Source organism: Talpa occidentalis, unplaced genomic scaffold (assembly GCF_014898055.3).
Source record: "Talpa occidentalis isolate TD23 unplaced genomic scaffold, MPIMG_talOcc4v2.1 talOcc4.4, whole genome shotgun sequence".
Taxonomy (NCBI): Eukaryota; Metazoa; Chordata; class Mammalia; order Eulipotyphla; family Talpidae; genus Talpa; species Talpa occidentalis.
The window spans coordinates 80,323,056-80,339,955 of NW_023604295.1; the positions used below are offsets into that span (position 1 = coordinate 80,323,056).

At 36.1% G+C, this 16,900-nt stretch overlaps 1 protein-coding gene across 4 annotated transcripts in view; it reads left to right on the forward strand.

Moving 5' to 3' along the window:
- The window catches only part of ZBBX (zinc finger B-box domain containing), a 184,481-nt gene that overhangs the window by 20,640 nt on the left and 146,941 nt on the right, over positions 1-16,900 (forward strand). For 3 of the 4 annotated variants that reach the window (XM_054700724.1, XM_037525753.2, XM_054700726.1), the window contains exons 5-7: positions 6,258-6,306; positions 7,167-7,276; positions 13,048-13,143. In XM_054700724.1, the coding sequence (XP_054556699.1) occupies positions 6,258-6,306; positions 7,167-7,276; positions 13,048-13,143 (255 nt within the window). The remainder of the gene's footprint in view (positions 1-6,257; positions 6,307-7,166; positions 7,277-13,047; positions 13,144-16,900) is intronic. The other variant, XM_054700725.1, reaches the window with a different exon arrangement.

Consider the following 16,900-nt stretch of genomic DNA (forward strand, 5'->3'; position numbering starts at 1 on the left):
GAGATGAAGAGTTTTGTTTTTTCATGTGTGTAGGGTAAGTAAAATGTATCAGGCTTTTCCACCCTCATGTCATTAGATTAAATGCATGCCAGATGGCAGACACCTGGAGTAGGCTGTGGGCCCGCAAAGGTGGGCGAACCTGAGCCATGAGACTGGGCATATAAGGCCAGGACGCCAGAGGAATGGAGCCAGAAGAGAACTGGAAGGAGAACAAGCGAGAAACGGGAAGAGAACCAGCAGAGTACAAGAGAGCAGAAGAGAGCAAACGAGACCACGAGAGAACGCGAGAGATCCCGAATAGAGTGAATATTCGCCGGGGCCTAGGAGCCCTGCCAGCCTACTGGCCCCCAGCACTCCTGCCTGCCATGTACCTGGTAAAATGGCAATAAAAACCTGAAAAAGCCACCGAGGGCTACAGGACTGTCCTTTATCTGTCTGCTCAGGTCATAGGGATCCTGCGCTGTGTCTTCCTGCCGCTACAATGTGTTATTTGAAACTGAGAGTAAATGTACTCCCTGAGAATTTAGAAAAAAAAGAAGGAAGGTATAAACTGTAAAATTCAAGGTAGTGCAGGTGTGAAGGATAACACTCCAGGAATGTGGCAAAGAGAACTTTCATATATACTTACCATCCTTTTTATAAGTTATCATTTATACCAGTCAACAGTTTAGTATTTCTTGTTTTATCTCATTAAGTGTTCATATCACTTAAGGCAGTTGTTATTTTCCAGTTGCACAGTTGAAGTAATTTAACATCAAAGATGTTAAATAACTCACTCAAGGTGAAGCATTAAGGCTAACATTTGGAATGCAGGTTTTCAGCGGTGAAAGCATCAATAAAGGGAGTCTTAGAAGGTAAAAATGGCAGGAGTAGGAACAACATCATATAATCCATAGAAGACAAATGTAACAATGGATGTTTTTAGAAAATATGAAGTCAGCATTGTCCAATGTATTGTAATGTGAAAAAAATTACATATAGGTTTTGCCTTATATTTCACAACTGTGGCAAATGTCATCCCACCAGAAGACAATTGGCAATGTCTGGATGCATTTTTAGTTATTGCCACTGATAGATGTTTTGTTCCAATGCTATATAGTGGCTACAGGCTAGGGGTGCTGCTATCTATCCTGAAATGCACTTTATAGTGCCCACACACAAAAATAATTGCCCTAAAACATCATACCTAAAAATGGTACCAAGATCAAGAAGCCTTCTGCTAGAGTACATAGATTAATATACTGATTAATTTCATTAGCTCTGGGCTCACTTAACCTTTCTGAACCTGTTACCATAATTGTAAACATGTGTGATTATATTTGCCAACTACTGCAGTTTTGAGCAATGTGTGAGGTAGTATAGGTGAAACCAATTGTAATATAACCCAAAAATCTCAGTAAAAAATGTGTACTTATGGAAAACTAGAATTTTTTTAAAATATTGACTCTGATTTGATCATTGGGTTATTATTTGATGTAAAAAATAGTTCAGGTGATTAGAAGGAAATTAAAGAGGCAATGAGTGAAGACTATGTTGCAGTTGATGTGAGACAGTTAGTAGCCAAGTGAAGGACTCTGTAGTGGAAGATAAAAGAACTGAATTAGAGATTGTTGGGATTGTGGTCTTTGAAGTGGTGGCTCATTAAGGCCTTACACCAGGGGAGGACATATTTTCTCTGAGACAAGAAAGATGACAGAGAAAACAGATGAAGGTAAAGTTCAATTCTTAAAGGTTGCATTGGGGAAATATTAATGAGAAAACTTCAACATTCTTAGTAATGTTGAAGGCAAGATCATCTACCCAGATTAATGGGATGAATTTGAGCTTTTTGGAATGGGGAGGGTTTGGAGTAGTCATTGTGACAACGATGACTGAGGTTTAGCAGCAAATTAATGAATGAATTGTTGAAGAATCATAAGGACCCACTGGTGGTGCAGTGCCAGCAAGGCACAGTGCAGGTTTTCTATGATCAGGGCAGAGAGGTAAAGGAGAGCCCTGGGGCCCTCGGTGGTTTTTTTCAGGCTTTTATTGAGATTTTACCACATACATGGCAGGCAGAGGTCCTGGGGGGCCGGAAGGGTGGCAGGCTTCTCAGTCCCTGAGAAGTCTTCACTCTCTGAGCTCTCTGGAATTCTCTTGCGGTCTCTGCTTCTCCTTTGCTGCTCTGCTGGTTCTGCTCTCCTCTCCTGGTTTCCATGAAGCTGCCCTTCTAAGCCCAGCCTCAGGCCAGGTGTGCCCACCTATGTATGTCCTCACCCTACTCCAGATGTCTGCCATCAGGCATGCATCTAGGACTGCAGGGGTACACACTAATGCCAATGGTGGGAGGGCTGAAAAGCCTGATATTTTTTCACTTAACCTACAGGTGGTATTTAGCATAGATTTGTGGGTACCCAGTCAGCCTTATTTCATTATAATGGTAGATGACTACGAGAGGTCTAAGAAGAAGGAGGTGAGGTGATTGTGGCGAGCATTGCAAAGTTATGATTTTGCCATTTTGAAAGTGTAACCGCATGTAGGGTAAGGTAAAAAGTATCAGAATTTTCTGCCCTCCTGCCATTAGGATAGATGACGGAACACTGCCGTCCCGAATGCATGCTTAATGGCGGGCGCCTGGAGTAGGGTGTGGGCATGTGTAGATGGGATTCACCTGGGCTAAGGCTGGGCTTTTAAGGGCGGCTTCACAGGGATGCCAGCAGAAGCCGAGAGAGAAGGAGAAGCAGGAGAACAGAGAGAACACAAGAAAACACCAGAGAGCCCAGAAAGAGTGAAGACTTGCTGGGGGCTGGGAGGCCTGTCAGTCTCCCGGCCCCCCAGCACCCCTGCCTGCCATGTACTGGTAAATCCCAATAAAAGCCTGCAAAAGCCACTGAGGACTCTCTAGGACTCCTTCTTTACCTGGTTTGCTGGATCAGAAAACCTGCTCAGTGGCCCATTCCTGCCCTTACACCATATAAAATGTCACTTAGGTTCAGGGTTTGGTCATAATGGTGGAGTGACTGAAGAGGCAATTGGGTGTTCACATTGGTTAGCATGTTGGAGGGTTCTTATGTCAGGTGAACATGGACATTGAAGTCTCCACAATTATCGCCTACAAATGTGATGAGAGAAATATTGAAAAGATTGCTGAAGTTCATGTGGGAGAGTATCCTGGGTATTGATAAAGGCAGTAAGTGGATGGAGGGGAATTTCAGTGGAGGCAACTTTGCTGAATGATCATAACAGAAGAGTATCTGGAAATAGGTCTGAAGAGGACGGGGGTGGGGGAGCTTTCTTCTGTCATGGTGAGCGAAGGGAGTAGAAACAGCTAGCTACTCAGGAGAGTTATGTGGAGGAGGTAGTGTCTTAAGAAAGGTGGGTCCTATTAATGTATACTTTGGGCATAAAGTATCCCATCAGCCTGGATCATGACAGAGTTTGGGGGTCTATTTGAATGCCAGTGGGACTGAAGATGAAAGCACAGTCTGAACACAATGGCCAAATGACATGTCTATGACATTGCTAAGCCTCTCTGGCCCCTGGTGGTGCCCTTTCAACATCTATGGCTAGAGGCTAAGAGGGTTAATAAGGTATAGGCTTCATATTAAATTCCTGATGTTTTGTATATACATGCATATGCATATACCTATATTCATATATGTACATAGATGTGTATGTGTTTTGTGTTTATCTGTAGGGTAAGTGAAAAATTATCAGGCTTTTCTATCCTCCCACCATTATTAATGGTGGATCCCTGCGGTCCTACATGCATGCCTGATGGTGGGCACCTGGAGTAGGGTGCAGGCGTGCATAGGTGGGCATACCTGGGCTGAGACTGGGCTTATAAGGGCAGTGTCACAGGGACGCCAACAGAAGATACCAGCAGAATGAGAAAGAGCAACAGCACAATGAGAGCAGAACCAGCAGAGCAGCAAAGGAGAAGCAGAGAAGCATAGACCATGAGGAACGTCAGAGAGCCCAGAAAGAGTGAAGATTTGCCCGGGGGGCCTCCTGACACCTGCCCCCCCTGCCTGCCATGTACCTGGTTGCTGCATTACCCATGGTGTCAAAAGCTCAATAAAAGCCTGAAAAGCCACCGAGGGGTCCAGGACTCTCCTTTACCTGTCTGCCTGGATCATAGAGAACCTGCTCTGTGCCTTGCTGCCGCTACAATATCCGTCACCCAAACCTATTCCATGCCCAGTTCTTTCTCAAAGAGATAAAATCATACTAAAGAGGGAATTCTGTTTGCCTAAATATAGCAGTGTATTGGCAGGAAGGCACAGAGCTGATTCTCTATGGATCCAGGCAGACAGGTAAAGGAGAATCTTGGAGCCCTCAGTGGCTTTTTCAGGTTTTTAATCATCCTTCTACCCCATTTGTAGTGAGACAAACAGATACAAGGCAGGCAGAGGCATGGGGAACCTGGAGGCAAATCTTGACTCTCTCTGGGCTCTCAGGGGTCTCCTCCTCCAGTAGCCATGGCTCTGCCATCTTTCTGCAGCATTCCACTGCACCGTCCTCTGCTGCCCATCTATGCACAGTCTCTAGGCTCAGATGTGCCCACTTACACATACCCACACCATACTCCAGGTGTCCATCATCAGAAATGCACATTCCCAAAGCGCCTCCTGCATTCAAAGCCGCAGGTGATAGCCCCAAAGGCCAGCAGCACAAAAGCCTGAGCAATCTTCCTTTACCCTTCAAGCAGCTATCAGTTTGTTCACTGAAATAATTTTATGAAGTTTTAATCACTTGCGGTAAAAATGACTGTATTCAAAAAGCAGAAAAAATGTTATTTGCAACAGTGACAACAAATTATAAAATGTCCCTAATAATGGGTTCTGTTTAATTTGGCATTTCAATCCATTCTTCCGGGCCTCACCCATGGCGCAGCGGTTGAGCGCTGAGTTGTGAAGCTGCCCGCAGCCTCTGCAGTGCCGGTTCGATCCCCGGCCTCCTGCGAGGGTTACACATGGCATGACAGACCTCTCCTGCTGCGTCCGCTGACTGCTCCCCTCAGCAGTGTATTTCGTCACTCTGCCTGTTCTGTTCCCTGCTCTGGCTCTGGTGAATTCAGCCTCCCGTGCTTCTGACTGTACCCAGTGCTTGTATAAATAAATAAATAAATCTCTAAAATAAATAAATAAATAAATAAATAGATAGATAGATAGATAAATCCATTCTTCACAGGTATCCTGTAACCACAGTACTGATGTTCGGTTCAGATATATCATTAAAGTAATAACATTAAATAACATATATGAAGAATGGGATTAAATTATCTGTAACTTTATAACACTACCTATTTAAATATAAATCTGAGTCACATAAAAAAATATTTCAATCCTTTTTTGCTGTGTGTGGTACATAGCATCTGAGCAGCTATTTAAAGAACATGGACAACAAATGCCCTTTTGAAACAAAACCACAAGATTCACTGAGAAAAATAAAACCTACATTTTCAGAAATGACTGCTGTAGATACAGAGGCAATCATTGTTCTAATATTCTATGTATAAATTGGGCAATTGAGTATGAATATTGCAAATTGCAAACTAGGCATAAATTGATAGTGTCTCTGTAAATGCACACCATCCTCCATGCTCATCTGGGTACTTCAAATGTTGGTTTTTAATAAGATGAAGGCAAGTATGTGCATCTAAAAGCCTGTTTTATTTCTTAAAATCTTAAGATCCAAGGATTGTTAAGTGATTATTGTCAATTTTATTTACTGATTTTGTTTGGCTACAAGTTGAGAAAGTCAGGGATCACAAATAATGTATTTGATATTTGATACATTTGATAACATGATACTTAAACATGGTTCTACAAATTGGGCAAATAAGATAATAATATTGACATCTGTAAACAGTTCAGTCAAAAGTCAGTTTAGTTTTAGTCTGCACAAATATTGGAGCAAAGAGAAAAGAATTACTGTAACTGCAATATTTGAATACTAGTAATTTCCTAAAATCATTTCATGATGGTATATTATAATTTTTGCTTTATAAATAATTTGTGGAATTATATAAAAATCTGGTTGATATATATTTCCACAATTTCTTTTCACTTCATGAATTTCATTTTAATTCAATTATAAGGTCGATGTACACTTTAAAATGATATCCTTAATTTTATATTGTTTCAAAATCAGCTTGTTTTGTTCAAGCTGCACCAAAATGTTAATGACTTTCTAATATTTTTCTGGTAACTTAAATTTTCTTTGAATAACAGAATGGATATTTATTAATATCTTTATTAATTTCATTAATACAGTTTTCTGCTGGAAAAGTGAAATTAAAATTTCTAAAGCAGCAGCTCCAAGGTAAACTCTACACTACTCTTACAAAATGCTAAAGATATAATTTCTGTACTTTTACTTTCAAATTATATATAGAATTAAAGTGCTGGAGTTGCTCATGCAGTATAAAGATTCTCACCCCAGAATGATGCTTGATAGTCAAAAACCACTTTATTATTTTATGAGTAAGCCTTATTTTATGTAAAAATAATCAACTTAGAATGTGATTATAATAATAGCGATTTTCAAAAATAAGTCCTTTCATAGCACCCTTCTTTAAATTTATTAATATAACATGTTAATTAGGAAGAAAATCTGGCAGTTTAAAATTACAAATTGAAATTGTACTCTAGGAAATTAAAAGAATATTGATAAATTGCTTTATACTTCAATAAATTTTTGACAGCACCAAAAGCCAAAAATCAATTTTGTGTTGCTAATTAATCCAATAGAAATAAGGTTGTTTTTTTTTTTTTGTAGAGAATAAGCACAATTAATTAGAATGGTTAAGGTGATTTGGTAGAGCATGTCCTAATTTTATATTTGGACATGTATTATATTAACTTAGAGATCTTATATATTTATTATATATGTAATATATAAAAGTTTAGAAGTTGGTCTGTGTGGACTTCAGATTAATCCAGAGATGACAAAGAATGCCATACAAATTCCATTAAGAACGTAGTTTTTAACTTAGCTAATTTTACATGTCCAGTTAGTGAAGTTTAATCAGATTGCATATGGGTGGCTAGATGGGGCCCGTGGTTAAAGAGGGGTAGAGGAACTTTGGGTTCCCCAGTGTACTGGTAAGATTAGACTTGTCAATCAAAAAACTAAACATTATATTTGAAAGTTATTTCTGTGTCTTTTTCTTTTCCTTCCAGAGACAGTGAAACATCCACTTAATTATAAAATGGCAAGTACTTCTGAAAGTGAAAATTCCAAGATAAGAGGGAAAGTTTGTGGACAGTGTGAGAACAAAGCTGCTCTGCTAGTATGTACCTTATAAAAAAATAATTAGAATAAAACCTTTTGGTGCTCTCATACACTTCCCGGCCTCACCTGCTTGGGTAGCCACGCTTCTCCTTTCTTGCTGTTACTGAAGGCGAAGTCTTCATGCTGCTGCATAAGAACAGTCTTTACAATGTGCGAAATCTGATTCTCTTATTTCTGTTTTAGGGCATCACCTAGTTCTCATCTTTTCTCCCTTCCATCAGACCTACCAGCATGTAAGCATGCTGCAGTACTTCTCAGTTAAAGCCAAAACAAAATTATTCTGTGACCCACTCATCTTTCCCTGAATCCCTTTTAGCAAACTTCTGAAGAGTTGTCTATACTTTCTGTCTCAATGTCCTCCTCTTCCATTTTTCTCGTTTTTTCAATAGAAGTATAAATTACTGTGAAATGGACCAATTTTAAATGTACAATTAGAAACCTTTTGACAAATATACACTCCCATGAGATAACAAAATACTCCCAAATGTTCCCTTGTTCCTTTTCCAGTTAGTTTCCACCAAAAAGAAAACTAGTGTTCTGCTTTTCAGCATCATACATGACATGATGTCTATCTTGTACTTTATATAAGTAGCATTATCTTTTTTTTTTTTTTTTTTTTGGTGGGGGAGAGCTTAAGAATTCTTTTGTTCCACATGGACATTCATCATGTTGTTCACATTTATAGTACTTGGTTCATTTGTGTTACTGAGCACTTTTCCATTGCATAGATATTCCAAAATTTGATTATTCATCTACATATTGAATAACTTTCTTTTTTTTTTCAGATTTCTTACTATTATGTTTAAGATCACTAAGGACATTATTGTGCAAGTCTTTTTATTCCTCAAATGCTACTTATTCTTTCTTTCCAAGTGAAATTTAGAAAAAAGCACATGAAATAATGATTTCTGACAGCTCTCTCATGGATACTAGTTTCATGAACTTTAAAAACATATGGCAAAGCACACCATGATTTTAAGTTACATATTAATCATTTTAAGTGTACAGGTCAGTGGCATTAAATCCATTCACATTGTTGTATTACTTTCACCACCATCTATAGAGACCATTTCCATCTTGCAAAACCAACACTCTGTGCTCATCAATCAGTAATTCCCCATTCCTTCCTATCCTTAGACCCTGGCAAATTTTGTCTCTATAAATTTTTTTTCTATAAAGCTTAGCATAGTGTTTTGTGTCTCTCTCTGTGTGTATATATATATGTATATATACATATATATTCTCTATTTTGCTTATCTATTTTGTTTATCTATTCATTCATTGATGGACATTTGGTTTGTTTCCACCTTTTGGCTGTTGTAAATAATGTTATGATAAAGAGGGGTGTGCAAATGTCTTTCCAAGTTCCTACTTTCAATTCTCTTGAGTGTATATCCACAACAGTTTCATTTTTTTAACATTTAAAATATTTGTGTACTTTATTTATTTTTAAATTTAACTTAATTTAATTTTAAACAATATTTGCTTCCCCCACCTCCTCAGATTGAGTCCCCATAGAATTTCCTTCCCCAAGGCACCCATGCACCATCACCTCAGTCCTCTGTGCTCCTCCCTCCCTCCCTCTGATCCCCTCCTACCTCCTTCCCTGCAGTATGTCTCTGATTTATAATTGTCTGTTTTTTGCTTTGTTGTGTTTTGTACTGTTATTATTTTTTTACACTGATGTCTTTTTGGTGCCTCTATATTCCTGTTATAAGTGAAACCATCCGGTACTTTTCTTTTACAAAGAATTCACATGGCTCAACAAAAACAAAATAAACAATCCAGTCAAGAAATGGGCAGAAGAACATAAAAAAAACATTTCTCCAAAGAGAAAATGCAAATGTCCAACAGGCATATGAAAAAATGTTCAGCATCCCTTATAATCAGGGGAATGCAAATCAAAACAACACTGAGATACCACCTTACACTAATAAGAATGGCACATATCAAAAAAACAAGCAACAAAAAATGTTGGCGAAGATGTGGTGAAAAAGGACTTTTCTAAATTGCTGGTGGGAGTGCAAACTGGTCCAACTACTATGGAAACCTGTCTGGAGGTTACTCAGTCTACTAAAAATGGAGCTACCATACGACCCAGCAATTCCACTGCTAGGGATCTACCCAAAGAACACAAAAACCATGATTCAAAAGAACACCTTTACACCTATGTTTATTGCAGCACTTATTTACAATAAGTAAAACCTGGAAACAACCCAAATGTCCCAAAATAGATGACTGGATCAAGAAGATGTGTTATATATACACAATGGAATATTATTCAGCAATCAAAAAAGACAAACTCATGCCATTCGCAGCACCATGGATGGAGCTAGAAGGAATTATATTCAGTGAAATAAGCCAGAAGGAAAAAGCAGTTTCATTTTTTATTCAGTGTTATATCTTCAGTAATATTTGATCCACTATCCCTACTGTCCATGACACTTCATTGGGCTTCCTCTTGGCTTCCAATGCTGCTTGACTTCCTTTTACTTTGCTAGCTCTCCTTTCTCAGTTTTCTTGTGGATATCTGTATTCTTTGTTCCTAATATTGGAGTGCTACAGAGCCAGGTCCCTAGTGTCTCTGTTCTTACTCTTTAGGTGTAAGTTTCATGAAGCTATTTCATTATTTCCTTAGCATTTATCACTCTTTTATATGTATTGAATTTATTTATTTTCCTCCCACCTACAATATTAATTTCATAAAGGTAGACATTTAGTTTTGTTCACTGTTGTATACCCCTATAATTATGCCTGTGCAATTTTAGAAGGCTCTCAGAAGGTACTTGTTAAGTGAACCATTTCTTTGACCTTTCATTTCAGTTAGCATTGAAAGTACTCTGATATCTTTTGCAATATTAAAATACAGCACACACTTAGGAACCAGTTTTTCCCCAAGGAATTTAGTGATTATAAATAACTACTATTTGTATATTGCATTATAGTTTCAGATAATTTAGCCATAACCACTTCTGATTTAAGCCTATATTGCTATCCTTATATCAAGGCACTTTAAACTGGACTCAAAGAGAAGACTGCAAGTCTAATAAAGAGCTAAAATGACACTATTAAATGTTAAACCCTGGGCTTTGTTCTAATGTTCTTACAATTTCATCATACTACTTTTTATTTGATTTGATATTATAGTGAACAATAATTTAAGGGTTATTAACAAATAACACTTATGCAGAAATTTATAACAAATACAAACAAATGATTTTTGAAGTTGAAAGTATGAAAATTAAAAAGAGCACACTGGTTGAGTTGAATTTTTGGGGTCCACTGTCAATTATCTGAAAAAGGATTTGGGGATTATGAGTAAATTCTCATTTTAATCCTATTCTATGTTGAACAATGGTTAAAGGGAATGACTTTGAACAGTGTAGAGCATATAGAAGAGATTTGACCTGAGAATTAAGGGTCTGTTTTCCAGAGGAATAAAAGCAGAAAAAGAACATTCTAGACAAAATAAATGGCATGTTCCTTGGCTGGAAAGCAGATTGAAGTGATGATTTGCTTGAAACTGTTGTAGAGAAACCAGGATTTAGGCCCTAAGCATTCTTAAAGAATTTCACAAAGATTTTAAGAAAAGATACCCTCTGATTATAAATGAAAATATATAAAATAAAATATGTGATATTCATCAAAGTACAATAATAAGTTAAAATATGTGATAATAAGTTAAAATATGTGATATTCATCAAAGTACAATAATAAATTATTTAAAAATTTAAGTTAAGCAGACTTAGTGAAGTAGAATGTGGTATTGTTAGACTTTGAGGTTATCTGTGTTCTTAACTTCTAACATTCTAGATAGTAAAACTCATGGATACTTAGAGTAAATAACTTATGACAGTGATTTCATCAGGTAGGTAGGGATTGAGAGCTAGCATTTTGGGGAGCTTGAATCTGAACTTTACTATTTATTAACTATATGGCTTTAACAAATGACTCAATTGCTTTATATTTCTGGTTTCTTTTTTTGTAAAATTAGGATAATGGGGATATGTATAATCTATATCTCAAAGTTATTGAGGTTAAAGATTATTGTGAAGTACTGAGCATTGTTTGGAATATTGAGAAGGGACAATAAATTGCATCTTTATGATGTTAGCATATTGTTCATATTCTGATGCATTTACATTTACTGATGGTAAAAATAAATACCTGAACTCTGAAATTTATTTTAGGTTGTGTCTACTTGGTAAAATTGTGGTGGACAATTAAAAATTATATCTTAGTTTGGCAAATGCACATAATTTACTGAAACACAAATGGATTTTCAAGGCTTAGCGCAACTGTTAAAGCCTTGATCAAATTAAGAAATGTTTGCTAAAACTGCACTTGGGTGTTTCATCATTATAGAAGAATTTGTGGTGAAATGACGTCCTTATCAACGTTTTTAGCATGTTCCTGACAGTTACACAACTGCCTAATGCCTAAAAAGATTTTCCAGTTGGTGTTCATTTTATTTTTATTTTTTTAAAGATTTATTTATTTTTATACAAGAACTGGTATAAAGGTCAGAGGGATGGGAGGGAGTGACAGGAGAGGTCGGTGGCGCCATGTGGGAATCTCCCTGGCCGACCGGGAATTGAACTCGCACTGCAGAGGCTGTGTGCAGATTCACAGAGCTGTGCTCAACCTGCTGCGCCTCCAGTGAGGTCCCTGTTGTTCATTTTAAACAAATTTAAATACAAATATTCTTATAACTAATTATATACACTCATACTTATATATCAACATTGCAATTCATCTTTGATCTTCCAGTCTAAACTATCTGGCTAGTTTCATTAAAAGTCTATTGTTAACAAACACTGCTTAGAATTATATGCTGTAACTGATTTTCAGTCCTTTATAGTACATTGTAAAAACACTGCCAATTATCTGTAAGGAATTTATTAAACTATTGGCAGATATGTAAAAATAAAAATTATGTGGTATTTTCACATGAATAAGATAATACACCATAATTTTTTATTTTGTATTTTTGAAGTATGGATTTAGATAATATTTTTATTATGTCACTAAGATTAAAAATTCTTGAAATAAGTATTGAAACAGTATTGCAGTAATTATTCAGCTCTCAGTAGTTATTTCCCTTGCAAATATAAATCCCATTCTCTTTACTTTCAGTCTTGTTTGGCACCATTTGTAATTACAAGCTTATCACATTATTCTTTTATCCCTAATTTATTTTAACACCATACAGAATTTTGAAGATAAAACATTCATTTCATCTGTTATAAGCATTGCTGACATTTTGCTGCAGTTCCATCCAGTTTTCTTGCATTCTTTCCTTTGAGGAATCTTCTGAGAATAATTTTAAAACCTTCTTTTGCGAATTAGCAGTGAAGTAGTGACATTTAACAAAGCATATGGGGATTTTTGGAAACAAATAAATCCATACAAATGTAAAAGAATTAATAAAAATGAAGTCATTTTGGCCCATTTTTGGGTTTAGTTTTTAATAGGTTAAGAACTTTGATTATAGTTTGCTGGTTGCTTCATGATTTCATTGGAAATTGTACACACATAAATACATACATGAAATACTTATATGTCAAACCTACTTGCAGTTATATTTATTTAAATGTGAGAGTAATTAGAATTTGAATGGTCTTCTATAATTACATCATAATGGGAAAAATGATTGTTCCACTTTAGCTGTACTTCTCAATTCCTACAATATTAGAAAAATTGAATCTTCAATGAAATATTTTCTCAAAGTCATTTTAAGATTGCGTGATATTTAAAACATCTTTTTAGGTATGCCTTGAATGTGGAGAAGATTATTGCTCAGGGTGTTTTGCTAAAATTCACCAGAAAGGGGCACTGAAGTTCCATAGAACAGTTCTTTTGCAGGTAAGACTTTAAAATGCTTTACTTGTATTTATCAGATGTTCCTTTACAAAGATGTTTAAAACATGCTTAATTATCTGGAATTTAGGATGATTTACACTAATTTCTAAAATTCTATTATGTGCAGTCTTTAAATATATCTTAAAATTATTTTACTGAACACTAATCTGGATTCTATTTTGCTATTAAACTGTTTTAATATAGTTCCCGAAACACTCACTCAGCTTGATTAATTTTTAGATTATGCATTCTATCTGTGAACTTGATATTTAAAAATTAGACAATATTTTTATCTACTTTGGTTTTAATGAACAGATGGTTTATTTTAAGTATTCTATCTAGTTTATAAATAGAAATCTCTTCATCTTTTCATGCTTATTTTAAAAGTCTTTTATTTTTCCTCATGTGTTATCATTTGAATAAATTTATCTCTCCGGTTTCTGTATTTCCTTTCACTCATCAAGAGCTTCCATTTCATATATTCGTGTTTTCTTTTGTATTTTTTTATTGAGATAAGGCCTAAACTCAAACTCTGTCAGATGGTTCTAAAATTCTAAAGCTAATACACATGTTTAAACATGGTATGCCATTATACCAGGCATGCTTTATGGCACATTGGTTTGTTGTAGATGTTATTCGTTTTAATGTACTTTATTCAATAAATATTTATTGAATGCTCTTTAGGAAGTAGAATCTGCTAGACATTCTTCTTATACAATGAATAACACCAGGATACCTCTCTTAAGGGAATAGAGATAAAAGAGAACCAAATATGTGTGTAGTGGGTTAAGGGTTTTTATAAATATTAGTAACCTCAAGGATGCTGATGACTCAAGTAATGATAACCATGATGCATAAAATAGACCTTACATAAAACAGTATTTGCAAAACTCAGTTATTTTGTGTGATTATGCAATGTTTGGAGTCTCCAAGCAGAAATGATAGAAAGCAAAACAAAACAAAACAAAACAAAAACAACAACAACAACAAAAAAACGACTACTTCTTAACTTCTGGACTCAGGGTCACACAATTGGATAGTTATAAGAAATGAAAATTAATGTGACTGTCCTGAAGCTATTGTAGGTCAATTCTCACTTCAATTTAAAAGATAATACTAAAAAAATTAAAACAAAAATGAATATAATCATTATAGAATTAATATAGTATTTGAATAAGGCACTCCACTTTAAGGGTAAAGAGTGTAATTATCCTACTGTGAGTAGATATGAAGGATTTTTCATTTAATGATTTATTCACATTTTCTGAATTATCATTCAGTGAATGTAAGCACTATATGAGACAGTATGGAATTCACCAAGAAGAATAATACTGATTGTTTCCCTCAATTTCAGTATATGACTCTAAGATCTATCCAAGTTTGATTCTCTTCTCTTTTCCTCCCTTTACCCTCTTCTCCTTTTCTGTCTTTTGTATTCTCTCCCTCTCTCTACAAACACACACACACACACACACACACAATCACACTTTACTGTGATATGACTCACTATTATACAGAAGCAGATATGATATGGGTAAGTCATGCCTACTGAAAATAACATGACATAGGGTATGTTTTCTAAACATCATTTTTTAATTCCATATTAATATCATTAAAATAGATATATTTTGTATGTTAATAGAAAATGTAATCTTTGTGGGTTATGTTGTTTTAAAATTTTAAAAGTAGAATTAAAAAAATAAATAAAAGTAGAACTGATGTTGAAATCAGAAAATGTTACTGATGTGTGTGTATGTGTGCCTGTGTGTGTGTGTGTGTAAACACTTCATGTCATACACTGTTGCTTTGCTTTATTGCTTTTTACTACCAACATCACATTTTCTGGTTAATTTGATTGCAGGGGAGGAAAGGTTGGTTAGTTAGAAATTGTAGTATGGCATTTAAGTTCCCAGTAAATATCAAATTGTGGAAGACACTTTCATCTCTAAAAGCTAACCTAAATGCATTTTACTATATGCACATAAACCATAGAGTGTAGCAAATAACAATGTCTGTCACTAGGCACAATATGTTTCTATAATGTAACTATTGTAAATAGTGCTTCAATGAACATAAGGTTTCATATCTCCCTTTTAATAAATGTTTTCACATTCTTCAGAGAACTGCATAGAGTAGACTTACTGGTTGGTGAAACCTCCACACTGTTTTTTGCAGGGGATGCAGAGTCTACATTCCCACCAACAGTATATGATGGTGCATTCTTATCCACACTCTCATCAACTCTTGTTTCCGTGTGTGTGTGTGTGTGTGTGTGTGTGTGTGTTTTAATATTGGCAATTCTCATATGTGTGAGATGGTGTCTCATTGTGGTTGTGATTTGTATATTCCTGATAAGAGACGATGAGCATATTTTTTCACATGTCTGTAGTTAATTTCTATGTCTTCTTTGGAGAAGTATCTGCCCATTTATTTATTTGTTGGTGTTGCATTGTATGAGTTCTCTGTAGTTCTTGAAACTTAGCCATTGTCAGATGTATGATGTGCAAATATTTACTCCCACATAGTAGGGTGTCTTTTTTAAAAAGATTCATTTACTTATGCACACAAGAACTGGGGTGTAAGCCAGAGGTGCGTGGTGGGGGTGAGAGGATTTACCAAAGACAGAGTGGGGAGCAGAACAGGCAGATCTACTGAAATACACTGCTAAAGGGAGCAGCAAATGAGACAGGCGAGGTCTGCTGTGCCATGTGGGTAGCTCCCTGGCCAGCAGGGGATCATGCTGCAGTGGCTGGTGATAGCTTGAAAGCACTGTGTCTTTAAGGCCCTGTGCCACCCAGGAGGCACCAGTAGGGTGCCTTTTTCATTTTATTTTATTCAGGTAAGACACAATTGTAAATGGGATTGTTTTCTTGATTTCTTTCTATTACAGTTCGTTCTTTACGAACAGAACTGAATTTTGTAGATTTTGTAACTTGCCAGTTTGCTGAACTGATTTATTCTTTTAAATAGTTATTATATTTTATTCTTAGTGGAGGCTTTAGGATTTTCTAAGTATATTATCATGACATATGCAAATAATGGTAGCTTTACTCATTCTTTTTCCTTTGTATTATTTTAATTATTTTATTTTCCTTTGCCCTATTGTTCCAGTTAGAATTGTAAATACTATGTTGAAAAGTAGCAGTTAAAGTGAACATCCTTCTCTTGTACCAGATCTTTGTGGTTTAAGTTTTCCACCATTGAGAATCAGGTTACATTTGGGTTGTCATATATGACCTTTATTATTATATTGGAATCTGTTCTGTTTATTCAAGTTTTTCAGGGTTTTTAATCATAAATCGATGTTTAATCTTTTCAAGTGCTTTCTCTACTTCTACTGACATAGATCACAAGTGTTTCATCTTTCCTTTTGTTGGAGTGGTGAAATAAGTTGATGGATTTTCAAATTTTGAATCATCCTTGTGTCCCTGGAATAGATTCCACTTGATCTTGTTGTATAATACTTTGAATATGTTACTGATTTTGCTTTGCTGAGATTTTGTTAAGAATTTTTGCATTTAGGGCTTCCCTTTGTGGTGCAGGTGGTTGAGCACAGCACTGTGAAGCTGTCCACAGCCTCTGCAGCATTAGTTTGATCCTGGCCGGCCAGCGAGGGTCCCTCATGGAGCGGCAGACCTCTCCTGTTGGGCCCGGTGCTCGCTTCAGCAGTGTATTTCAGTCAGTCTGCCTGTTCTGTTCCCCACTCTGTCTCTGGTGAATCCCCTCACCCTCCCGCACATCTGGCCTGTATTCCGGTTCT